Source organism: Trichosurus vulpecula, chromosome 2, assembly GCF_011100635.1.
Source record: "Trichosurus vulpecula isolate mTriVul1 chromosome 2, mTriVul1.pri, whole genome shotgun sequence".
NCBI classification, from domain to species: domain Eukaryota; kingdom Metazoa; phylum Chordata; class Mammalia; order Diprotodontia; family Phalangeridae; genus Trichosurus; species Trichosurus vulpecula.
Genome location: NC_050574.1, coordinates 421,062,803 through 421,090,570, shown reverse-complemented (window position 1 = coordinate 421,090,570; position 27,768 = coordinate 421,062,803). Strand labels below are relative to the sequence as shown.

Here is a 27,768-nt window from a genome sequence, read left to right as displayed (position 1 = left end):
GCCTTAGGAGCAAAAATTACTTTGCCTGGACTCTTCAACTGAGGAAGTTTAGTTTTTGACATGCAAAAAGACCATTGCTATAAAGTATTCTCACTTGTAAGATGGTACCGTGACAATAGCTTTTGAGCTAGAAGAGATCTTAGAAGTCACCTAGTTCAGTCCCCTCACTTGATAAACAAGAAAACTAAGGCCCAGAGATATTAGGTCACATAGGCAGCAAGTAGCAGAACCAGAATTTTAAGCCAGCACTCTTTCCATTTCTCAAATACTAAAGAAGATCTGTGATCTCATCAGTTTGGAAATTCTCTCTAACAATGCAGATCAAAACCCATCCATGACTCATGATGAAAAATGTTGTCCACTTCCAGAAAATGAACTGATGAAGTCTGAATGCAGATTGAAGCTTACTTTTTTTTTAACTTTCTTTTTCTTTTGTTTTGGAGGGGTTGTGTTTTCTTTCACATGACTAATATGTAAATATGTTTTCTATGACTGCACTGTATAATCCATATCAAATTGCTTGCCTTCTCAAGAAGGGGGAGGGAGAAAATTTGGAACTCAATTTTTTTTAAATGTTAAAAATTGTTTTACATTTTAATGGGGAAAAAATAAAATATTAATTTAAATACAAAAGCCCATCCATGCCTGCTCATCCTCTGAGACTCCGCTTATGTCTAGCCAACATATTGGAGGTCTTCCCTACTTTCTTCTGACATTTTGAGGGTAGCAGTAGAGCTCTCTGGCTGTTTACTTATCTCCCCTTGTCCTTACTACGTGACTAACCCATTATCTTTTCCCTTCATAGTATTCCTCCATGTCAGTTTCTTCTCCTGTTTTTCTTCAGGGTTCCTCATTGGTTTTACGCTGTAGCCTGCTCAAACTTACCACATGCCTCTATGATACTAATACTGTATGATACTAATTTTTAATTTTGTAGACTCCTGCATTTCATATCTCAGGCTCTTACTTTGTTTCTAACAAAACAGTAGCTCACATCTACATACTTTATCTACATATCCAGAACTTTGGGATCTGCAAAGCACTTCACCTAGTTATTTCACTTGAGTCTCCCAACAACCTTATGAAGTAGATGTCATTATTATCTTCATTTTGGAAATAAGGCAGGTGAAGTTGATAAAGGTTGAGTGACATGTCCAGTATCGCAAATCTAGTAATATATTCCTGACTCTAAGTGCAGCATATTCTATGCAACTTCTTCTAAAGAAATTTTTCTATGTTTTGATCAATTTGGTAGACTAGGGTTTTTTTTCATTTTAAATTTAAACATGTACTATGTATTTAGTACATGTACTATGTGCTATGACTCCAAACGCATCATATTCTATGTGTCTTCTTCTAATATTTCTGGTTTGACAAATTTGATAGATCAGGTTTTTTAATTCTAAATTTAAATGTATACATGTGCTACTAGTACATGTACTATGGCTCCAAATGCAGCATGTTCTATTCATCTTCTTCTAATTTTTCCATTTCTATTCCATTTTCCATTTTGACCAATTTGATGGACCAGGGTTGGTGTAACAACAATGTTGCTAGCAGCTGCTGTGGAGGTGTACCAATAACACCAGCACACAGGAGGGCTGCTAATAAAGGTCCTTTGATCTGCTTTTCTAAGGAAAGCAACTTTAAGGGGTTTACAATTTCACTTTAATTAAACATAGATATATCATTCACTTACTACAGGGGAAAACATCAGCACCCTGTACTTCAGAGCAAATACAAACAGAAATTATATAAACAGAGCAAAATATAAACAGATTAACAGACAGGTTTCTGTCTGACCATAGTATAGATAGTTGCCAGAGAGAGAGAAGCACCAATACCTGGTTTTTCAAAGCCAGGGGGCTCTGTGATGGCTACTCAGAGTCTCATCTGGTCAAATCACTCTATACTCTTCTAGTGAGTGCGAGCCCCCAAAAGCGAAATGCCAACCTCAGAGCTCTATACCCTGTTCAGGGACCTGAGGGCTCAAAGCCTACTTAGCAAAAAGTGGTGTGGGAAAGATCTTTAATCACTAGCAACACATCATATACATTGTTTCCAATCAATGACTCTTGATTCAAACAAAAACAAGACTCAAAGACACCCGACTGTCTCAGTGCTGAGAAGCACTCCAAAACTTTGCTTACCGTTACATTTGAAAGGCAAGGCTCATCAAAGGTACTTGATTACCTCAGTGCTGAGAAGCACTCAAACAAAAAACAGCAAAAAGTCCTATCCTGATTACCATTGCAGTTGGCTTTTTTTCATTCTAAATTTAAACATGTACTGCATATTAAAAGTTTTCATAGTGTATTCCACCACCAATTTAAGTTTCCTGTTGTGAGAAAGTTGGATTCACTTTGACTGAATTAATTGATACTTCATGACCGGTTGGTCAAAAATATTTACTTGGTGCCTCCTGTGCACATTCTACTTGCTTATCAATCTTGCTTATAAATCTAGATGCTCTTATGTTGGTCAAAATTCCACATGCTAATCTCTTCAATTATAGTCACATGGAAGGCTGGTGGAAGATCTGGGGAGGAGGAAAGAACAGTTGAGCTCCTCACTTTTATGAGTTATTTGGCCAATTTCCAGTGGCTGTATGTAGAGGAACAGTCAGAGTTCAGTCTCTTGCTTGACCTAGAAGGCCTCGGGAATGGCAATGTTGTTTGTCGCTACTAATCCACTATGCTGATTATGGCCTAAATCTGTGTGATTGGTGTATAAAAGCCAAGCTTATCTGTGCTAATATTTCTTTTTTCAGGTTAGGGAATAACTCCATCCTTTCAGCAAATCTCCACCTCATCTAAGAGCTTGTGTCAATGACATGCTGTACAAAATGGCATTTTTTGAACTGAAAAAGTAGAATGTGTTGTTATTGCTTCTGCCCCTGCCACATCTTTTCCTGTGAATATGAGGGGAAGAAGATGAGAGATGTTTACTGAATTGGAATCATCCACAAAGGTTAGTAAGTCAAAATATAATTCCCAAGTTGGAAGGGGTGGGAGAGGAGAACTTACAAATACTGATTGTACAACTGTAGAGTTGGCTTTTAATTATGATCTTGAAAATTTTTCAGAATTTGATCCTTGTATGTTGAGATTACTCCATTATGTATTCCACTAATTTTCTATTTGAAATCAAATTCCAGTTTTAACTTTTTTTTCTGATTGTGAGTTTGTTGGTAACTAGGTGGACTTTAGGAACTGTATTATTAGGAACTTTGTTTATTAAAAAAATAGATATCACATGCTTGCTGAAGCTCAGGATCAAATGAAAATGTCTCTGATGGAACTGAGCATTTTCCTGAGTTTGTGGTTTGTGGAGGTGAGGACTGAGATGAGCACATCCATGGAAGTGTTGTTCATCATTCAGCAAAGAATGAGTGAGAGGCAATTTGGTGAATCCATATGTCCTATCTAATAGCAAACTATCTTAACCCTCAAATACAAAGCTGAACCCAAGGAAATTTTCTGATGGCGTTCTTTTCTTTGCTATATACATCTAGTGGGACCATGAATTAAAAAGATAAGAATGAAGAATTTTGGTCAGTACGAAAAATATTTTTTTAGAGTAGGGTTTTCCAAAAAGATTTTAGTAAATAACTGACAGGGGAGGTCTGCATCTATAACTGTATTAGCTGTAGTGATGTGGGTTAATTATTAAGCCTTTTAGTTGGTGGCTCATTTGTTGGACTGATATTTTAATCCTGGGTCACAGAAAGTGTAAGACTGACTTACAGTAGTAGGTTTTTTCCCCTTTGCCTTAAGGTTTCCACTCTGACAGGATGTTAGTAGCTTTGTTTCCTATCTTTTCCTTGGTTACTGTTATTCATGCTCAGCTCTGTCAACCAGGTAAGCTTCCTTGAGTCTTGAAAATAAGACAACAGCTCTCTCAGTGATTAACATACTTGCTAGCCTGACAATCTATTTTAGTAATCTTCATGTATATTATAGCATAACCTATGTCTATTTTATAAGTCCTAAACAAAATTTAAATCTGGTGGTCTAAAATAATTATAAGAAACCTTCTAGTCAAAATCTATAGTGAGGTGTTGCATTCCAGGAATGTTGATGTGTTTTCTTTTGTTTCAAATGTGTTTGATTCAAACTTGTGTTTTTAACTGTTTGAAAGTTTAGTTATGATCTGTTGTTTCTCTTTCTTTATGGCAGATGCAAAAAATGCTTTTAAAGTGAGACTTAGTCTCAAAACTGCTCTGGGAGATAAAGCAGTAAGTTGAACTTTTTATTATTTTCTTTCTTTTTGTTATGTAACAAAGTAGTATTTTCAGTAGTAATTCTTACATGGAGATATATAGACATTGCAAACTGTAATAAGTTTTTCATGAGAAATTATTTCATGAAAATTTTAAATTAGGGTATAGATAATAGTAAATAGTTTGGCACAGTGGAAAGAATACTGTATATGGAATCCAAAGATCTGGCTTCAAAATCTGACTCTGTAAGCTACTTCTTCAATGACCTTGAACAAGTCACTTCACTTTCCCTGTCTGTAAAATGAAGGGGTTTGAACAAGACAGGCCTCTAAGGTCCTTCTAGCTTTAAATCTGTGAACCTACATACTTCGTGTTATTTACTTGACACAGTGGTTTAATACAAATTCTTTGATGTACACGGATGTATGTTTATAAGATCTAACTAGTGAAAATATTTTCTAGGAAACACCTTAAGAAAATTTAACTATAACATATGAAATCCAAACTTTATTCAAAGATTATTTATTGGGCATCTCGTTTATGCCTATTAATGTCTTGACCATGTTCTTTATGTACCCAGAGATTCATCCATTTGGCAAATATTTTTATAAAGTTTTTACTATGTGTTAGTCACTATGCTAGGTGTCAGTGATACAAAGACAAATAGAAAACAATTCTTGCCCTCTTCGTTCCTGTCCTCAAAGAATTTGCAGTGTGATTGAAGATACAAAAGTAAGACTCAACGAAATAGTGTTCAATTCTGTAAGGGTATAGTTGTTCAGATAACAGGGACACCAGCGTGTACAAAGGTAAGTAGAATAAACTTCTTGTAAGACATGTGGCTCGATCCCCATTTTGGATAATGGGTAAGATTCAGGAAGCAAAATAGAGGAAGGATAGTATTCAAGGCGGGGGGCGGAGGGCTTAGTACAAGCAAATACGAAGAGGCAGATAGAAGTTTGCCATGTACAGGGTGTCCCAAAGTCTGATGCAGTTTTAAGCTTTAATAACTTTAAGCTTCAATAGACTTGGAAGCATGCTGTATAAGAAGATTGATAGAGACATCTGACTTACCGTAATAGAAGGTGATGTTGCCTAGTAGTGGAAAGTGAAGGTGGATAGATAAAGTGGGGCCTTGAAAACATGATCAGAGGGATTTGGGCTTGACATGTTATGTAACAGAGAAGCAGTGAAAGTTTTTGAGTGTGAGTATTTTCAAAGAGATTTTTCAGAGAAATTAGCTTGGCAGCCATATGCTGAATATATTAGTAGAAAAGGTTATAGACAGTGAGACTACATAGGAACTCAGTTTAGCTATCCAGGAGTGAGATGATATGGGTCTAGAATAGGTATTCTGAACCTGAGGTCCGTGGATAGATTTCAGGGGATATGTGAACTTAGAAGGGAAAAAAATCATGTTTATTTTCATCAACTTCTAACTGAAATTTAGCATTTCTTTGAATTACTGAAAAACATTATTCTGGGACAGGATCCACTGTCAAAGGGGTCTCCAACACACAAAACAAGTTAAAATCCTTCGTGTAGAGCAGGCCTGCATAACATAGAACCAACAGGCCACTTGTAGCCTGCCAAAAGATTTCAGGGGTCACTGAAACACATAGGGTTGCTACCTTCTCCTGAACACATGACCCGCAGCAACCAACCATTGTCAGTCTGTTTCTAATCTAACCTATCTGCAGCCTGAAGAAGTTTAGCTTATTTTAATTTTGGCCCCTACCTACTGCCAAGTTGTGCAAGTTTATCATAAACTATAGACACATCTTTGATCATTCTCTCTGTTCACCCTGCATATCTCAAACTTCACAAATCTTACTGTTTCTTCTTTTTTATGTTTTATTTTTTTAGATTTAATTTATTTAATATATTTAGTTTTCAGCATTGATTTTCACAAGAGTTTGAATTACGAATTTTCTCCCCATTTCTACCCTCCCGCCCACTCCAAGATGGCGTTACTGTTTCTTCTTTTAAAAATTCACAGATTGGTCCCTTTGTCTCTAAATAAATGTTACCACTCACTCTACACCAGATCTGCACAACTTGGCAGTAGGTAGGGGCCAAAATTAAAGTAGGCTAAACGTCTTCTGACCACAAATGAGTTTTTAGCAGCTGACTTTCCAATTGTGTTTGTCCTTTGTTGCCGAAGAAGACCAGGACATCAGGGAAATGATGACACGACTTGCAGTTGACTTGGATTTGAGGGAAGGAGGGCTGTGCAAGGTCACCAGCCTCACTTTCTCCTCCAGAGCCATCTGGATCCAATGATCGGATATTCATCAAGATGACTGGAGATGACCCAGGATGCAATGGGACAGCCCGGCCCTAGTAGGCCAAGGCCTTTTCATGTACTCACTTAGAGTGAGGTAACACCCATTCAGTGAATTGGCCTCTTTAAGAAGTGACTGGAGGGGGGCAACTGGGTGGTGCAGTGAGTAGGGTACCAGCCCTGGAGTCAGGAGGACCTGAGTTCAAATCCAGCCTCAGACACTTGACACACGACACATGACACACGTACTACTTGGGCAAGTCACTTAACCCCAATTGCCCTGCCTTCCCCCTCCAAAAAACAAAACAAAACAAAAAAAAGAAGTGAGTGGAGGGTTGGCCCCTTTAATTAGAAAAAAGAAAAAAAACAAGCTGAGAGGTGAAGACCCTCAGGGTTGCTGTTCCAAAGAACATTCATTCTAAGGCAGGTGGGCCCAAAACAGAGCCATTAAGTGGAAGTTGGGCAGGAAGTGAACTGATTTTAAGTTTAAGGTTCTGAGAAAGAAAGAAAGGCAGGAAGAAAAGAAAGGAGAGAGGGAGGAGGGGGAGAGAGAGAGAGAGAGAGAGAAAGAGAGAGAGAGTGAGAGAGAGAGAAATCTAGCCAGTAAACACCAAGTTAAATGGGCAGCTTCTGGCTTTAAAACCATTTTGCAAATAAACCATATTTAAAAAAGAGAAATTTCAATTAATATCAATTAATTATACTTATTAAGATTTTTATCATGAAATCACATTAATGTAAAAAAAAGTACTTTGCTAAGGGGGACATAATCCAGAAAATTCATAATCAGCAAACACTTCTTTATGAAGTCACCTTCAGTAAAAGACTTCCCAGCAGCAGCAATTTCTTTAGAGATCTGAAAACTAACCTTAGTAGTTGCCTCATTTTCTCAGTTTACTTTCTTGAAAAACCATTTTTCCCCACTGAGATTTTTCAACAATTTGGAAGTTTTAATTTGTTTTTCATTGGTGTTTTCTTAAGTCAGGATGTTTTGGTTCGAAATGGTGACAAAGATTGTATTCCTTCAGAACAAGTATTAATTCTTGGGAAACGAGGCATGCTATTTTGTCTCTCATGTAAGTAAAGAAGTATCTATGTGTCCACTCCAGATTAAACACTCTATGTTCTGATTCGATCTTCTGTTTCTTTTTATCACCCGTACAAAGTCATTCCCAAAACTTTAATGTTGGAACCAAAAAATCTTCACAGCAACCGCTCACATACAAAGAAATACTGCGCTGAGTATCTGACTTTGGAGAGAGTGCCAGACACTCATGTAACTTGGAGGGTGGCCTCGCAGTGAGCGAGGGGAGGAAGCCCTCACATTGTTGACTCTCACCACATAGCTGGAGTCAGCTCTGTTGGCACGAGGCTGCCCTCACTTTGCCCCTGTTCAACGCCAGTAATGATACAGTAAAAAGATATGACTTTAGCTCCTCTCAGACTAGTGACAGACTGATGATGGTTGGTTGCCTCGGGTCATGTGACGAATGGGAGGGAGTGGGCAGTGGCGACCCACCTGCCAAGTTATGTGATAAGGATCAGAGTGAGAAGTGGTGGCTCTCATGTAACTTTAGGACTCTTATTCAACCTCTTGGAGTTTCAGTGTCCTCTTCTTTAACATGAAAGGGCTGGACTAGATTGACCTGCAAAGGCCCTTCAAGCTCTAAAGCCTAAATCTTAATTCTTAACTTCGGAGATTTCTTGCAAATGAGATCATCTATGTAAAGGCTTTGTAAACCTTAGCTATTTTTGTTATCGTTCCTCCTTAAGAATGTCTCTTGTTTCTATTTATTTGGTTCTATTGTGAGCCCCTCTGGGCTATCCCCATCCAGGCTCCCACTTCACTCAAGTCAGTTTGATTCCCCAGAAGAGGACTACCCCAGATTTAAGGTACTCTCTACATAGATCAGGACTTCTAAAGCTTTAACTCACTAACCACCACCAATGTGCTTACCTTTCAGTGATCAGAGGACATAGATCAGAGCAAAAACATGCTCTGAAGTAACATAACATGAGGATTTACATTAAAGCATTCTTTCATAAACCTAGGTTACACTCTACAGCAAATATATGTGTAAATACACATACTATTGACGAAAAGATGAGCAAGAAGAGATATTGCAAAAGAGGATCTCCCATGTAGGAAAGACAATTTAGCCCAGCTGATTTTTATTCCTGTGGTGTTCTCTCCCTTTTTCTTGATACCATCTCTCCTTTTCTCCTCCTTTTCTCCAGTCTTTGATGAAGCAATGACTCTTTTCATCAAGGCTGGCTCTGTACTTGTACCCTTGATCTTAGCCTCTTCTTTCCTCCCACAACAGACTACTCATACAGTCATGCCTTTTCTCTAATCTTCATTCTCTCCCAATCTAACAGCTTCCTCCTCACACACCAGACTTTCTCTAGTCTTGTAATTCCCTCTGTTGACCTTTCAAGTAATTGTCTTGTATCCGTCCTCTGTTTAACAACCAGAAAATACTGTCTAGACTCATTGCTTCCAATCCATCTCCTTTCACCCACTCATTTACTGACTGACTCATTTCACAACACTTTGTAATCTGTTTTCCAACTTCCTCATCTGACTGAAACTGATTTCACCAAAATAGACAGTGATCCCTTTGCCAAAATGATGGCCTTTTCTCAACCTACGTCCTTCTCCACCTGTTGTCATCATTTGACACTGCTGACTATCCTCTCCTCCTAGGTGCTCTCTCTTCTCTATGTTTCCGTGGCACTGCTCTGCCTTGATTCTCCTCTGACCTATCTGAGGACTTCTCGGGCTCCTTTGCAGGACCATTATGTTCATGACCCCTAATTCTAGGGTAGGGCAGTTGATAGAGGGCCTGGCCTTGAGTCAGGAAGATCTGAGTTCAAACACAGCTGCAAAAAATTACTAGCTTTGTGACCCTGGGCAAGTCACTTAAGCCTATTTGCCTCAGTTTCCTCATCTGTTAGATGAACTGGAGAAGGAAATGTCAAACCACTCCAGTATCTTTGCCAAGAAAACCCCAAATGGGGTCATGAAGAGTCAGATACAACTGAATAACAAGAAAAACTTTCAGTTATGCATGAAGAGCCTATACTAAAACATGTTTTTTTTCTACTTTCTTGGTGACCTCTTCAGTTTCCATCAGTTCAATTATTGTTTCTGTGGAGATGACTCATATCTCTATTTTGTCTCTCTTCCTAAGAGAGAGTCTTTATCTCTCTTCTGAGTTTCATTCCTATATTATATGTTTTAACTTGATATTCTTTAAGTACATCAGATTCAACATGTCCTAAATAGAGCTAATCATCTTTCCCCTGACACACATGTACCGACTTCCGCACCTTTCACATAGTCACTCAAACCTCTGTTTTCCTGTCATAAACACCTAGGGACCAGCTTCCAATCACACATACCACACAGATTACCTGCATCAAGAGCTCTCTTATTACCCTGAAGTTAATGTATTACTGCTGTGGCCAGCTGGGAACCCTCTGCTTTAGCACACAGTAACCTGCCTTTCAAGTGCATCATCCCCGGAGTCTAACAAGGACATGGAAGAATAGGCATATAGTGTAGATCTTGAAAAGCAAAAGGCTATGTCCAGGAAGATCAGCTCAGACAGGAAGTAGACCAAGCCAGGTGTAGAAGTTTAGGCAGAGAAGTAGACATAGCATCCCGAGTGAATAGGGCAGTGAATGCTGATCCTAGGGCAAAGGCAGTTTGCTCTGTGCAATTATATTGCAGGCTGAGTGTGGCTGGCTCATGGCTCACAGTTATTAAGTACAGAAGAAACATGGAGGCCCATAGGTGAATTATGTTCTTAACTGAGGCAGAGACAGAGATGATAAATCATTAAATTAAAAGCCAATGCTCAGGTTGTAGCGGTGAGAGGAATCAAAAGCTGTGGGTGCAGACTACTAATTTAAGAAATTTTTCAGTGAAAGAAAGGAAAGATTATGATAGTAGCTAGAGGATGGTAATGATTCAGGTTAAAGACTTTTTTTTTCAAAATGGGGGAGTCCAGTGCCTATTGGAAGAGTAAGGAGCCAGGGGAAGAGAGATTGACGCTGAAGGAGATGTGGTACAGATGTGAGAACAAACTCCTTCAGGAGAATGGCTCAGTGCACTAGGGAAGAAACAAAACAAAACTCCAAAACATTTGGAGTCAGAAGAATTAGGGTTGAATTTTTGTTTTGCTGCTCATTGTCCATATGACTTGGGCAAGTCACTTTCCTTGCCTAGGCCTCAGTTTTCTTAACTGTAAAATGAATAAGTTAGATTAGATGGCTCTGAGGCCCCTTCCAACTCTAAATCTATGATTCTGTGGGATGTTTGCCATCACTTTGCAGGGTTTTTTTTAATACTACCCACCTAGAGGATGTTTATTTTTCTTCTTTGACACCATGCCTATCATTTAGGTAGCTGCCATTAAGTGAATGGTACTTCTTCATTGAGAGTTGTATGAAGAAAGCAGCATTAGATAGAAACCATTCAGAAAGAGAGATCAGATATAGCATTCACTTATTCAATAAAATGGTAGTCCTGGTCAAAGGATAGGAACCAACATCTCTCCAAAAAAAGGATTTATAAACTTAACAACTATATGAAAGAATGTTCCATATGATTAAAAATAAAAAATTCAAGTTAAAACAACTTTGAGGTTTCACATCATACCCTCAAAATTGGAAAAGATTACAAAAGATAGGAATATTAATATAGGGGAAAATAGGCACACTTGTGGATTGTTGATGGAATGTGAATCAGCATGACCATTTTGGAAAACAATTGGAATTATGCAAATAAAGTGATAAAATGTCTATACTATTTGACCCAGAGATCCCACTACTAGGCCACAAGAAAGATGTTAATAAGAAGAAAGTATTGATATATACCCAACTATTTATAGTAGCATTTTTTTTATGGTAGCAGTTTGAAAACAAAGATGCCCATTGACTGGGGAAATCTAATCAGGTCGAGGAATACAAATACAAGCAGAAAGTAGGACAATTCTTGCCCTCAAGGAGCTTACATTTTAATGGAAGAAGACAACACATAAAAGGAATGGGGGTAGGGTGGGGAAATGATTGATGTCCAGAGAGTCAGGAATACAACCTTAAGAGGAATGTAGGGAAATGGCTAAACTAATTGAGGTACATTAATATAGTAGAATATTACTGTGCTATATGGGAAAAAAGAATATGATATACGGAGAAGCATGAATTCATTTAGAGTAAAATAAGTAGAGCCAAGAAAATGATATACCCAATAAATACAGCAATGTAGTTGGAAAGACCACTAAATAATCCAAAGTGAATTTTGTAAAATTACAAAGAACAAGCATGGTCCTAAAGAAGAGATATGAGAAAACACCTCTCCCTGATTCCTTTGCAGGAACCTCACACCTCTGGAGCATCACATATATTTTTAGATTTTTTTAATGTAATGATCAATTTTCCGGAATGCTTTCTTTTTCTTTAAACAATTATTCTTTGTTATATGGAATGGTTTTCTGGAAAGAAGGGAAATTTAGATGAAGTAAAAACAAGATCATAATTACATTTTTTAAATGGTGCAGATATGTTTTTCTACCAAAAATAATTGTTAAGATAATAAGCCATAATTTTAAATAATTACATGGTGTTAAAAGAAGGATAAAATGTAAAGGAATACTTCAAAAGTTGAAGTTCAATTTTAAGCTATTAACACTTAAGGAAAAATTATTTAAGCTTTAATAGCTTCAAATCACACTTTTGTTGCACCTTGTCTACTATCTAGAAGCAATGGTTGAGCACCTTGGTTACTCAGCTTAAAGTGTCATTAATAACAGGTTTCATTTATCTGGTTATTTTCCTCCCAATAACTCTATGAAGTTGTGCAAATATGACCCCAATTTTACAGGTAAAAAAACAGGCGCAAGGAGGATAAATACATTGGTCAAAGTTATATATACATTAAGTGGCTGAACAAGAACTTATGAGAGCATAGGATTGAGCACTGTGCAAGACTTTAGGAAGTCTTCTCATCCAATCCCCTCTAGACCAATCCGCTCATTTTACAGATGAGAAAACTAAGACCTGGTTAGATGAAATGATTTGGCCAAGATTACACAGAAAGTAAGAGACCTTGCTTTCATGGGAAACCAGCCTCTGGCACCAAATCCCACGTGTTGTCCATTTTTCTATGTCATTTGAGCTTTAGTTTTCTGATTTCAAGTATTTTTCAAGTTTTTAGTATTTTTTCACGCTCATTTCCCCTACCAGGTCTAAGGTGAAAACAACCATCATTTACTCTGAGCCTTTCCCTAATGTCTAAAGTCTACCAGGACTTATGCACAGTTTATTGACTGTTCCTTATGGCTTCAGAGGAGCTTTGGTGTTAAAAGCTATTACAGGCAGCTTTCATTCAGCCTTTTATTTTCTCACTGGCAGTATAGATCTTTCAATGTGGCTCATGATTCCTCCAAGGAAAGTTCTTATCTGCCCTTCTAATTTCTGAGATTCCACTTTGAGCATCCTTGGTCTTTTCCTCATGGCAAGAAGAAGGCAGAGGAAAACAAGGAAGATTACAACCATACTGTGTGCAGGTCTATAGTGCATTACTATTTTTTTTCCCATTAGGAGATGGTTTCCTTAGCAACCATCCTTACTAACTCACTCTACTCCCTCCTCCTACCTGCTTTTTTTGTAGAAGTCAATTTGTATAAACCTGCTTAATATTATTTTTTTTTACTACTGCACAAGGCTTTTAATGGAATTATGTTTAAAATCAGTTCTTAAGGGGATGCTTTTTAAAATTTTCCCAGAATCTACATTTAAAAATATATTTGAATAGGATGTTCATAGGTTAAAAATAGAACTATTCTGTGATTTCCTCATAAATGACCTCTTGTGTCCAGTTGGAGGAATGAATTTCTGGGCAGACTAGGGAGAACTTTTCTTTGAGTCTTCAGGGAAAAAGGCAAGAATAGGTTTGTGCTGAGATGGGGATTGCAGATAGCTGAGGGAGCTTATGCTAGATGTCCCCATCTTCTCAGAATAAGACTAAATAAGCATTTATTAAATGTCTTTTGCGCACATGAAATAGGTTATATTGGGAATACAAAGATATATAACACTATTCTTGAAGCCTTCTCTCAAAATGGTTGGGTAAAGGAATAGATCAGCTCCTATTTATCACCTCAAAATGGCAAGAAATGCACTAAATACAATAAAAAGCAATAAGATCTAAAATAAGGGAAAAGAAAGATCTTCACAAGGAAATCTCCACAGAAAAACAAAGAGGCTACACAAAGGAGCCAGCAAAGACAATCTTGTAATACAAACAGAAAATTCTATTGGGAAAAGAATGCCAGAAGAACTCTTTAGAACAAGGGAATATTTCTTCAGTGACAACTAGGACCCCAGGAAAGAGAATAGAATGATAACAAGCCAAGCCAAACAAACAAAAAAGGGCAAGGTGTCAAGATGTCTATCACAAACCTACCCCTTTTTTCCTATCAATGATAGTGGAACTAAAGTGTCTAAGGATGAGTTCAAATCTAGCTTCAGATGCTTATTAGCTATGTAACTTTGGGCAAGTACTTAACCTCTGCCTCAGTTTCCTCTCCTACCTCCCAGGGTTATTGTGAGGATCAAATGAGATACTATTTATAAAAATAGTGTCTTGCATGTAGGCACTATATAAATACTAGCTATCATTACTAATATTATTATTACATTTGGACTCAACATTACAGCCTCTAGTGAGAAAGTAGAAATGGTGCTAAAGAGAAGAAGATGGGAACAGAAGCCTAATTAGGCCAAGCTTACACAGAGAAGGTTCTAAGCTGGTGATCTGAAAGCATTAGGGTATTGGCATATTGGCAATGGATTGATTTCTCAATTTTCCAAAGGAGGAGAAGATGTCACATCCTTAGAAGAAATTTCTAAGCTTATGATTACTCCCTGAAAGCAAACAATAAAATATCAATAATTACCTGCCTATACGTCTACTTTCCTATATAAACTAAATCTTTTTTAAAGATTTATTTTTTTAATTTTAAATATTTAGTTTAAAAAATTTTAAACATTAATTTAAAAAAATTATCAAACATGTTTTTTTCCTCCCAACTTCCTCTACCCACATACATAGTGGGGAAAAAAAAACATCTGGAAGCCTTATATTGAATAAGCATAGTCAAGCAAAACAAATTCCCACATTGGCCACCTCCAAAAATGTGTCTCATCTTGCCTATTTGTCAATCACCTCTCTGTCATGAGGTGGGCAGCTGTCTTCGTCATCAATCCTCTGCAATCATGGTTGGTCATTTTGTGATTTAAGTTCTGAAGCCTTTCTGAATTGAAATTTATTACAATGTTGACATATGGTATACATTTCTTTCCACAACTTCTATGAGAATCTGCATGCTCTGAAAGCTTTTTTTGAAGGTTTGGGGAGGGAATTGGCAGGCTTTTGTAAATGATATTCTACGGCAGACTTTATAGACATACAACTGACTGAAAGGTGTAGAGAATACAAGTTCCCTCTGTGTTTATCATTTGTTCACTATTAAAAAAATATTTGATCCAGTAGAACAAAATGCCTCCTTAAACGTTCTTCAATAAGTCTTTTTCGCCCTCATGTCAAAATTATATAAGATTATTTGAAAGACATAAACGCAGCAATAGCTTTGTTCAGTTACTCTCACTAATACAGTAAAAGTATTCACAAAGCAGGGAGACAGATGTATGTTTGTGAAATATGTTTGCCACTGTCCCTAAGGATATCCAGTACAGACTACAAATGGAAGAGGGATTATTTATAGACAGTGGATGAGGTCCTTTGGATTCTTGTATTTACATATGATCTGCTACTAACTGCACCAAGTCCCAGAACATTTCAGTCCTCTAAATCAGAATAATAATCACTCAAAAGATTTCAACTTAACTACACAAAAGAAGCATCAAATGGATAAAGAACACCTATTACCCGAACTATGCTATGCTATTGGTTGGACCACCCCTAGGAATAGTCCATCAGAATTTTGATTTTGGAAAGACTGCACATGGATATGAGCTGACTGTTTTGGGAATCATTTCTGGACATCTAGTTTGTGACTGCTTTAATTTATTTAATTTTACCCAATTTGTGGCTGTTATAACCAGGGTGTGCTAGTTAATGTTTAACAACCAGATCTCCAAAAGAAAAAAAAAAGAATGACACACTATTATGTTTAATTTGAATTATCAACATTTTTCATCACTTTCTTAAGTCTAAGCAATCAACAAGACAATAAATTAAGCCTTGATTTGTAGTATTTGTCAGTTTACAAGGTATAAATGATTACATTGAAAATTTAACAATTGGCCTTCACAAGATGGTTCAAGTTGGCTCAAATATACCCCTGGCTATGACTGATATTGTGATGTGCGTAAGTATATTTTTATTTTAGAATTTTTTCAATTTTAACATTCTTGTATGCATAGAAACAAGTTAATGCTTCTTATTGCTAGGAAAAATATATACATACACATATGTATATGTATGTATATACACACCATTATATTTGTATGCTATGTATATATGTATAATATAACATGCCATATAATGTGTTAACACATATTTGTGTATATGCACACATATATGGCAGCATGGTGTAGTGCATATTAATGCAATGATGTTGTATTGCTGAATACTATATTCTCCAAAGAATTAAAGTTGAGTACCACAAAAGAGCAATGGAGAGAGTGCGTAGTGGAAATAAATGAACTGGAAAGTATTATCAATCAAGAATTGCATAAGAGAATTGGTGTATCAGACATCACCATAGAGATATATGACGGGAAATGAAAGTGTAGAGATTATGGGATAACCAATGGACAGCCTCCTATATATAGCTTGTTTTGTATATATTTCTTTACATGTTTTCCCGACCCCCCACTAGATTTTAAGCTCCCTGAAGGCAGGAACTGTCTTTCGCCTCTTTTTGTATCTCCAGCGCATAGTACAGTGGTCGGCACATAGTAAGGCTTAATAAATGGCAGTTGATTGACTGATAATGTCAAGAGATCTAAAAGAAGGATCCAATTATATTCAGTGGTCTCTCTGTGGAAGATTTATGATTTGGAGGAGACATGAATAAGAATGAAACAGAATTAATATGTGTGAAAGGGTTGCAAATAACACCAATAGAAGGAATAGCCACATTGAAAAGAACACAGATCTATCTATATTGAAATAAGGAATGATAAACAAGAAGGATTCAAAGAAACATGAGAATGTATAAGAAAATAATCACTGTGAAGGAATATAGTCAAAAGAACAATTTATAGAACTTCTACAAGGTAAATAAAGTCGACGGTGAGGTCCGACAATGACAACGAAAGATATTATTTCTGTCTCAAGGAGTTTACCATCTAACTAGGAAGAAATCACATAGCCACATGAAACTTTAAAAAGCAGTATCCAAATTCTCAAATACACAGTGATATTTCACAAGAGATTGATGGAAAGGAGTATAAAAATGCATTAAGAAGTATATTAAAATTACAGAGCATTATTTAAATATTATCAAAAAATTCGATTCAATAGAGCAAAATATTGTTTAAGAACTCTTTTCCAACAGGGGGGTCTTGGCTGGGTTCTGTGGAGAACCAGTTGTTAATTTATTTGAATCCCACCACTGGTTGGATTTTATTTTTTAAGTACTAGGAAGAACCTTCCAGAGTGTTTGAGCAGGAAAGTGACTTGGCAAAAGTGGTGATATAGGAAAATTTTAAAATTTTGTAAAAAGAGGAATACCTGCGATGATGAAATCATGGATCTTTGAATTAAAATATAAATACATTAATCATAACAATAGGATTTTCATTAAAATCTTAATTAAATCAAACTGTATTTTTACAAGATCTTATTGTTTTACTCTTAGAATTTGAGAGGGGGGAATCAGGAAAACTTTAAAGAATTTAGAACAATTATTTTTTAAGTGGTAGATTTTTGTGTATTACTAGCTTACCTGTAAAGTTATATCAAAGAACCTTTGATCATTAGTCTGAAAGTATTTTGAGAAACCCTATGTGTCAAGTATTACATAAAACCGAACACTATTCTGTCCTATTCCTTATTCATCAGTCTTCCAGGTATTAAAGCCAAAGGAGTTGTGAATTTTTAGTACACTGAAGAGATGTCTTTATTTCCCTGAAGAGGCAGCTTACTGAATTTTTTTTAAAGTTTATTTTAAAAATTTATTTCTTCAAAGGTAATGTACTAGATTGTTACTTTTTGGTGCCCCTTTCTTTGAATTTTCATGAACTTTGGAGATGAGGAGCTTCTAAAAGTGATAATGTTGTTGTTTTGATATGGCAGCAGATAGTAGAAAAGCAATCCTAATTTTGCCCCAGGAAGAGTCATTAACTCCCAGACAGCACTGCATCCATACTGGTCCATTGTCAATAAGGAGGTTTTAAAATTACAAGTTCTCTCCTTTTACTCTAGAAATGAGTAGTCCTTTTTTCCTTTCAAATTTGACCCTAGTTAAAAAAAATCAGTCAAGGGCCACACAGTAAAAAATAATTTTAATTCAATTTCTAATTATAAAGAAATATGAAACATTTCAGTCTACTTTTAAAATTATGAAATAGCCAGACTAATAAATCCAACAGATAATTTAAAAAGTTTTGGTTATGGACGATTAAGAAAAAAAGCCAGAGGGAAGAAAAAGGATAAGCCAAAATGAGTAGGAAATCAATCAGTCAATATTTGTGAACCACCTACTATGTGCCTGGCATTGTGCTGAGCACTGGGGATTAAAAAAAAAAGCAAAAGACAGTCCCTGCCCTCAAGATGCTCACAGTCTAATGGGGAAGGCAACATGCAGACAAATATATACAAAGCAAGCTATATAAAGAATAGATAGGTAGTAATGAACAGAGGGAAAGCATGGAATTAAAGGAGTGGGATATTCCATCCTGTACAGGGTGGGATTTTAATTGGGACTTAAAGGAAACCAGGGAGCTCTGAAGTCAGAGCAGAGGGTAGAGAACATTTAGGCAAAGGGAACAGCCAAAGATAATGACCAGAAACAAGAGATGGAGCATCTTGTTTGTAGAACATCTAGGAAGCCAGGATCACTCTATCAAAAAGTAGGTGTCCAACAGCAAGGTGTAAGAAGACTGGAAAGGCAGAAGGAGGCTAGGTTATGAAGGGTTTTGTTTGAAAGCCAAGCAGTGTTTTGTATTTGCTCCTGGAGGCCATAGGGAACCACTGGAGTTTATTGAGTAGGAGGATGACAAGAAGGGAAGGGTGAGACAAATCTAAAGAGACGAGATGATACAGACAGAAAAAGACACTGTACTGTATCTGTCTTTCTCTATCTCTGTCACATATAAGGACAATGATCAAAAAGAAAAGGAAAGATCTGTAACAAAAATCAGAAATACAGAAAGAGACAAACATACTTAAATCCAGACAGATACAAGCTCCCATAGAAAGAAAAAAAAGAAATGTAGAAACACATAAACTTCCCCCTAAAAAAAAATTTCTCTATTTCTAGATTCTTGCCCATATCTTACTCTGTTTTTCCAATTAAGCCAACCATATTCCCAGGTGGAAGATTGGAGGTGCCACTAACTTAAACTCAGGGGGACAAAAGTTGATGTCGTTCCTATACAAATTAGCGCCCCTTCCCAACTCCATCATTTTGTTTAATTGCATAATGGATAGTGTCTGACTTGGGATCAGTAAGATCTGTGTTCAAATGCAGCCTTTATTTGTGAGATGTGTGACCCTAGACAAGTGACTTATTTATTCTGTCTGAGTCTCAGTTTTCTCATATATAAAATGAGAGCAATAAAAATGTCTAACTTACAGGATTCTTGTGAATATCCAATGGGCTAATACATGTAAAGCATTTTGTAAACCTTAAATCATGAAATAAATTTCAACTATTGTTATTAATTTCTCAACCTAGAAACCTTAGAACCTTGGAGTAATATGATAATACAACTCTAGAATTTGCCTTCCATTGTCACTGCCACCCTTGTACTCTAGACTCTCACCTCTTCATGCCTAGTTTGCTGTTATGACTTCCTACCTGGTCCCCTTGTCTTCTGTCTTTTACCACTTCAACTCATGGGGCCTACCACTGCCAGATTAATCTTCCTAAAATACTACTTTTATCTCCTCACTTTTCTGCATAAGAACTTAAAATGGCTATTGCCCTTTACAGAAAGTACAAACTCATTATCTTGGTTTTCATGGATTTCCATAATATAGTCTCACGCTACTAATCCAATGTGATGTAACTTTCTTATTCCACATACACATTCTGCTTTAGTCATTAGGTCTTTTCAATATCATTCCATATTCTATGTTCATCCTGCTTTCATTTCCTTACTCATGCATTCTACACTCATTGTGGAATAGCATCCTTCTTCACAACCATACTATGAAATACTGAGGAAATTATAATAAATTAATATTAACTAATTATGTAGCAGGACAGCTAGAGCACCAGGCCTGGAATCAGGAAGACTCATCTTCATGAGTTTAAATGTGGCCTTAGACACTTACTAGCGTGTGACTCTGGGAAACTCACTTAACCTTGTTTGGCTCAGTTTCCTCATCTGCAAAATGATCTGGAGAATGGCAAACCACTCCAGTATTTTTTGCCAGGAAAACCCCAAATGGAGTCACAAAGAATTTGACAACACTGAAACAACTGAAAAACAAAAAAAAAATTATGTAACACTTCCACTGGGCTAACCCAAAAGGTGGCTATGACCCTCAGATTCAAAAGTGTAACTCTGTGGGGCCACCTTTCTGAAACTATAGTCCATGAGCCCCAACTTGTTTGCTTTCCATTAACAATCAGCCAATAGGTCTTAACAAGGGCATTTATTAAAATAGTGTAGCAAAAACAATAGTATAAAACATTCTTCTCCCCCCGCCCAACTTGTGCTATTGTTCCCACAAATGTGCACAGTGTCCTAGAGAAGAGTGGGCTTAGACTTAGATCGTCATGGTAGTGAACAGCATGTGAAGCAAACGTTAGTGGCCAAGGCATTTACAACTGCTCCCCAAGGTCATCTCTATATGATGCAGTGGCTGGAATGCTGGACCTGGAGTCAGGAAGACCTGAGTTCAAATTTAGCCAGAGATATTTACTAGCTGTGTTTGGGCAAGTCACTTAATCTCTGTCTGCCTTACTTTCCTCCTCCGTAAAAAGGGGGGAATAACAGCATCTGCCTACTAGGGTTGTTGTGAAGACAAAATGAGACCATATTTATAAAGTGCTACGTATAAATGCTCAATGTTAGCTGTTTTGTAGGTTCTTCACTCAGCTTCCCTTGAGGGTAGCATTTCTGCTGAGTGTGCTGCTCAGCTGGGTTCCCAGATTCTGTGTTCTGTGCTACAATTTAATTGCTAGGATTAGCTTCCTCTTGAGTCCATGGCATGCTGTTTGCACTTGGGAGTTCTCTTCCTGGAAGCTGCTTCATCCCTTGAATGATTACTTTTCTGCTCCCATGTTTGTTTGGGATTTGTGTCTCTGCTGAATGTGGCTCAACTGTGCCTCAAACTCTCTCCAACTTCCAAACTACTTAGTGATGTTTCTCTCTCTGGACAAGTCACTGCTGGATATCATGGCCAATGGAGGTGGGGTAGAGAGGGTTGGGTGGGGGGAGAAAGGTGGAGTGTCCTAGACAAGGTGCTCTCAAGTTTGGAACTGTCTCTAAGACCAAATTTAGAGGTTTAGAGCCCGGCAAAGGATTATCCAGATTTTGCTCATTTAATGGAGCTGTTCCTTCTAATGAAGGCTAGATGACCCAGTGGATAGAATATGAGATTTGGGGATAATATCCTTATATTACAGGATTGTTCTGAGGATCAAATGAGATAATATTTGTAGAGTGTTTAACACAGTGCCTGGCACATAAAAGCGCTATGTAAGTGTTAGCCATCATTATTAATTATAATAGTAATTACTAATGATGCAGCTTTACAATTACTTTAGAGCTTTGTTAATACCTTTTGATTACATCCTGAACTTTTTTGGGGGGAAGGTGTGTGTATGTAGGTGTGTATATATATATATATATATATATATATATATATATATATACACACAGCTCCACCACTTACTTGCTGTTTAATTGTAGGAAAGTTACTTAATTTCTTAGTGTAAAGGGGATAATACTTCTTACTTCACAGGGTCACTGTGAGAAAAATACATTGTAAGACTCCTGGGAAGATAGTAGAGAGACATCCCTGGGAAGCTTGGTTCCTCACTATCACCTTCAAAGATTAAAAAATAAAAAGATATAACATTCTTAAAGATTTTTTAAAAATCAGAGCTTATCAAAAAGACAGTGAGCAAATATTTAGAAAGAGCTCTGATTTAATTTAAAATAATTGTTACTATGGAGTTAGAGAAGGAAGAAGAAAAGCACCCAGAGGAAAAAAGACTGAAGTGAGGCCCTGGTGAGGGGGATGATTTAAAGGACTTTGTGGAAGAAGGAATATAGACTTGTTTTACTATAGGGCAGCAAAGATGCACATTTCAGCTGGATGCAAGGAGAACTTGCTAACCACTAGAATTATCTGAAAGTGGAAAGGGCTTCCTCAAGATGTGATCGGTTTCCATTCACTAGAGATGTTCAGTTGATTTTGCTTATGGATGGATGACCCTGTTCCCCTCTCCCCACCATGAGATCTATCATAGCAGGGATTCTTATTCGGATATGAATTGGAATAGATGGTCTCTGACGTTCCTTCCAACTCAAGTTCTGTGATTTTCAAATACTACCTGTTCTTCAAAATGAGGTTTGTTTTTTGGTCTTGGTTGATATGTATAATTTCTTCAACTCCTGCTTTTATTCTATAGGCAATGGGGATCCACTGAAGGTTTTTGAGCACAGAAGTGCTCAAAATAGTCCTTTAGGAAGATTATCTGGGATCAATGAAAAGCACAAATTGGATTGTAAGGGAGAACAGGAGCTGGAGGTAGGGAGACCAGTAAGGAGGGTATTGTAATATGTCCAGATGAGTGTTTATGGACTTGTAGAATAAAGTTATCATCAGTGGAAAAGAAATCAAGAACATAGATGTATTAGCAAGCACCCTAGCACACCCAGGTGGCCTGCTGGCACAGGTTCTTTGATCTGCTTTTGTCAAGGAAAGACAGCTTCAAAGGAGTTAACAATTAAACAATGCAGACTTTATTCTATCTAACCTTCTCGCAAGGGTTGCTGAGCACCAACTCCTACAACATACCCTAATCACCCTTCTCGAGGGGGGGCCTCGAGAAGGGGGAGGCAACTCCACCTACATCTCGATGGGGTCAATGGAGACAGGCACAACTTGTGCATTCCCCTAAATCTCCTCAAGCCTCAATGGGGGCCAGTTGAAGCAAACAGAGATTCCCCCCAAGCCTTGATGGGGCCAATCAAGGCACACACAGCATCCTAGCTTGTGCATTTCAACCCTAAAGGTTCCCCACTCACTGACCAGTGCCCACCTGCTTTGTACTTACACTCCACCCTGCCAGAGTCCTGACTTTTACAATCTAAACAGGTGACATGTGGCCCTTACAATCTACATGGGTCATGGGGGAGATGTTTTGAATCATAGAACTCATATCCAACACCTGGGAACAAGAGATTGTTATGGCCATGGATCCTGGAAAACCAAACTCCTTAAGCTTACAATAGATGGCAAAGGTGCTTCAAAGGCAAAAGCTAAAGGAGTTGATGACAGTGTTGGAAGCAACAGAGATGGGTAAGTTGAAGATGACTCAAAAATTTTGAGCCTGGGTGACAGTCAGTCAGTCAATAAACATTTATTAAGCACCAACTATGGGTCAATTTGCATACCATCAAGATAGAAATTCTCTCTCCCTTCAGGAAAACAGTTTCAAACAGAGCCTAAGTAGAACTGGATGACCAGGGGGGTTTTCTTAGGTTAGCAGCAGTATCTTAAGATCAACTTTGTAACTTTGCCGCAGCTTGGTTACTCGGCCCCCTTTACCACCTCCCCAGCAGCAGCTAGTCATTTGGCAACATAGAAACCTCATAGCTGCTTAGAGTGCATTTTCATTTCTTGAAGGCAGCACATAGTTGAACTCCCTTGTCCCATTGCCTTGTCTTGTCATGTCATGGGTACAAAAATTCCTAGCTGTGGTACTAAGTTTGTACAGAGTCATAGGAGCTGAAGCCACATAGAAGAAGGTTAAAGCGTCAGGGAAAGGTGAAGCAGTGACAGTTGGCTAATCTATAAAGAAATGTAACGTGGGGCTAGGAATCAGTTATATCGCCCCTCTTAGCTTTTTCACCATGCCATCTCTCCTCTCCCCCCCACCGCCGCCCCAGAACCTCCCTCATTAATATATAAACTCCTTATGGGCAGGCTTATCTTGTGTGTGTGTGTGTGTGTGTGTGTGTGTGTGTGTGTGTTTATAGCCTTAGGTCTTCTTACAGTGCTTGGCAAATTCTATATGGTAGCTATATGTGAAGGATTGTCATATGTGGAAGCAGATGAATCTATCTCAAGAAGGAAGAACAAGGACTATTGAGAGGAAGTTGTAGGGAGGAAGAGTTTAGCTTAGGTTTAGGAGGAATTTTCTAATGATTAGAACTGTCCTTAAGTTCTTAATAAGCGATCTATCTATAGGTTGTTCGATCTAAAATCAACTGTCCACTTGCATGGTAGGGGTGGCTAGGCGGCACAGTAGAAAGGGTACTAGGTTTAGAGCTAGGAAGACTGGAGTTCAAGTCTGGCCTCAGACACTTTACCAGCTGTGTGAACTTGGGCATGTTGCTTAACCCTATGTGCCTCAGTTTCCTCATCCGTAAAATGAGCTAGAAAAGGAAATTGCAAAGCACTCCATTATTTTTGCCAAGAAAATCTCAAATTGGGTCATGAACAGTTGGACTCAACTGAAATGATTGAACAACACTTGCAGGGTAACTTGAAGGAGTGTAAGGTGGCGAGATTGAGTGGTGTGTGTGTGTGTGTGTGTGTGTGTGTGTGTGTGTAAATGGGGATTTTAATGTTTAATATTAATAATGAGATTTAAGTATTTTAACATTAATAATAATATTTGATATTAATAATCCTTGAAGATGCTAAAATTGAGGGATTGGGGATAATAGATAAAAACAAGGCCCTCCTGAGGAAGGGAATGGAATCAAGGGTACAAGCGGAAGCCTTGTACCTTGTACCTAGCCTTGGTAAGGAAAGGAATTCTTCTTGCTCTGTGACAAGAGGAAAGGACAAAGGATTTTGAAGTGGAGAGGAGGAAAATTGGTGACCTTAATCTTTGCCCAAGTAGGTTATCCGCTAAGACTTACTGGGGTGGAATGAAAGTGGGAACTTGAGGAATGTTGAAATGTGTGGAACTGCGACTTTGTAGAATGTAACGACTTAACAAGAGATGAGAAAAAATGATTGTCAAGCAGCAGAAAAGACTTTTCCCAGGTTGGAGAGCATAGATTTGTAGTGAAATCAGCAAGGTGACTTTCTTCAGCAATCCAGGAATGAAAGTCAAAAAAGTAGAGAGTTGATGATAGCTAGAGATAATTCATTAAGCATTAGTATTTGTCAGGCCCTGTAATAAGCTCTCAAGATACACATAAAAAAGCAAACAAAATAGCTGCGTCCTTAAGGAACTTACATTTTAACAAAAGAAAACAATCTATAAAGAGGTGCTGGAAAGAGAGAGATAGGGTTGGGGAATGAAGGTGAAAAGACTTTGGGGAGGGGTGTCGTGATCTGATTCCTGGTTCGATCAGGCAAATAAAGTCTGGGTTTGGTGGCTTAGCACGAGTGGATTCCTAGTTTTCAGTTGGGTCTAGATGGCCTAGGAATGAAAGACTCTGTAGGCAGTGGCATGGTGGTCTGGTTCCTGGTTAGATTTTATTGAAGGCTTGGCAAGTTGAGAAAAGCAGAAAGTCAAGCAAGAGAGGGATCCTAGGGATTTAAAGAGAGAACTCTTACAGTAATTGAGCATGAGGTTCAGGCTAGGTAAGGAGAGAAGTGAAGCTAAGAGGATAAATAGAATGACAACATGAAGAAAGGTTGAAAGAATATCGGTCATCCTTATATAACCAACAGGTGTTGTTGTGGAGCAGAGTTTGGCTGGCTCCCTACGGGAAGTAAAAAAAAAAGGTAGATGCCTTCCAGACCCTGCTTACCTCCTTCCATGGAGCTGGCTTTGGAAATAATGTTTTATTCTAGACCCTCCTCCTCCTCATCCTCTTTCTCCTCCTCTCTTTCATCCCTCTCCTTTTTTCTCTTGCAGTGTATGTATAGGGTAGAGGTGGAAGACAGAGGGTGTGAAGATTCTCGGCTTAGGAACTAATATCTAAATCAGTTCAGCTTGGATACAAAGAAAGAAATTTGTTCAAGTTAGATTAAATGAAATAATATTTGTAAAAAGTTCTTAGTACAGCACCTGGCACATGGTAGGTGCTGTATATACACTTATTCCCTTCTCTTCCTGGTTTTACCCCATAGAAAAATGGGCCCAAATCTAATTCAGATTCTTTACTCTGCAAAATTAACAACCTTAAAAATAAAGTTTAATTAAAGAAAAAAAGAGAAAGAAATCACATACATAGCTCTGGTGCCCTTAGCTAGTAGTCCCAGCATTTAGCCAGAGATTGGAATCTCTAATCTATTCAAGTTCTTGTATATTGCAGTCTATGCTTTTTCTTCCCTTCATACACTAACTAGTACTATATTCATAGGTATTTGTCTGACAAAACAAGAGTTGTAGGAAGGTCTTGAAGATGAACTTGAGTCTTCCAAGCCCAAACATTAATGTTCGGCACAGTTGAAAGTCTCTACCCTTTTCATCTGTCAAAACTTCCTGTAATAGCCAGTGCTAGGGACTGGAAGGGGTATGGGGAAGGTAGAAGAGATAAATGATGGCGGCCATAGCTTCACGTGTTATAATGGCTTCCTGGACAGGGGTTTAATGGGATTAGAGAGGAAGTGGATAAAGATTGTGGACCTTGACTTGAGAGGAAAGGAGACCTGGAGTAAAGAAGCCATGGAAGGGACATAGTATCAGTCTTCAAATGTATGCAGAATTATCATGTAGAAGAAGGATTATATTTGTCCTGTGTTGCCCCAGAGGACAAAGCTGGGATCAATGGTTGAACATTTTAGAGGAACATATTTTGACTCAGCATGTTTTCCTAATAATTAAAACTGTCCCAAACTGGATTGGACTCTTCCAGGACTGAGGAATGACAACTGTGTTGGGATAGTAGAGTTGTCAGGAATGAGTTTCCTGTTTCTAGGGTTCTTCAGATATTGTACATGAATTTATACTTTGAGTGGTATTAGATTGGATGGCCTCTGAGGTTCTTTCAAATTCTATGATAACTTCTGTGATTATATGAGGGAATCATCAGATGATATTGTGTACCATGTTTGTGGGAAGGGCCATCATTGCAGCTGGAAAGGCTCTGGAGACGTAGAAAGGTCCTATTTACTGAATTCTCAGAAATGGAAAATTTTATTCTATTTGGATGTTCAATGGAAACAATATCAATGTTTTCCTTCTTTGCATTTCACCATTTCACTCATCTGAGACTATTAAAAAACGCTATGATTAAGGGTTTCCCCACTTTCAACCATTCATTGCACTGCTTCTACTGAAACACACATGAAAGCAAAAGCAAATGTGGAGTTAGATTACAAGGCAAATATAGAGTCAAGACATGTCCTTAACAACAATCTTCTGGTCTTTAGGAACATTTTGCATCTAAAAGTATGATTTACCTGCAAAATAATTGGACTCCTTTTCGTTCTGTTCTCCGATCTTTCTTTTCTTAAATTGACATTTTTTGTTTTGTTTATTTTACAGTATGCCTGGAATGGAAATGAAGAATACCTATTCAAGGCAATGGTGGCTTTTTCTTTACGAACATTTTCCAACAGAGAAACAATAGAGTAAGCAAACAGTTGAAATTTCAAAAATGTTTATTGGTGGTTTTATTAGAGATAGTGTCATATTTCACAGCTCATTCTTTTTCTAAAAATTTACGTTTTAATGCTACACCAATCAAATTACCAAAGGATGCTTTATAGAACTTGGCAAAATAATAATAAAATGTATTGGAAAAACAAAGATCTGGAATATTAATGGAAATGATGAAAATAGGTTAGGATGAAGGGGGACTAGCACTTCAGACCTCATACTGTAGTATAAAGCCACAGTTATCAAAACCATCTGTATTTGCCCAAAAAACCCTGAGAATAACAACAAAAAAGGGGGATTAAATCAAT

The 27,768-nt window shown here is 37.6% G+C and overlaps 1 protein-coding gene across 1 annotated transcript in view; it reads left to right on the top strand.

Moving 5' to 3' along the window:
* The first annotated feature begins 3,793 nt into the window (after nt 1-3,793).
* Nucleotides 3,794-27,768, top strand: part of CLTRN (collectrin, amino acid transport regulator) — a 65,797-nt gene continuing 41,822 nt past the window's right edge. The window contains exons 1-3 of the mRNA XM_036746842.1: nt 3,794-3,860; nt 4,179-4,237; nt 27,347-27,432. Coding sequence (XP_036602737.1) covers nt 3,794-3,860; nt 4,179-4,237; nt 27,347-27,432 — 212 coding nt within the window. The remainder of the gene's footprint in view (nt 3,861-4,178; nt 4,238-27,346; nt 27,433-27,768) is intronic.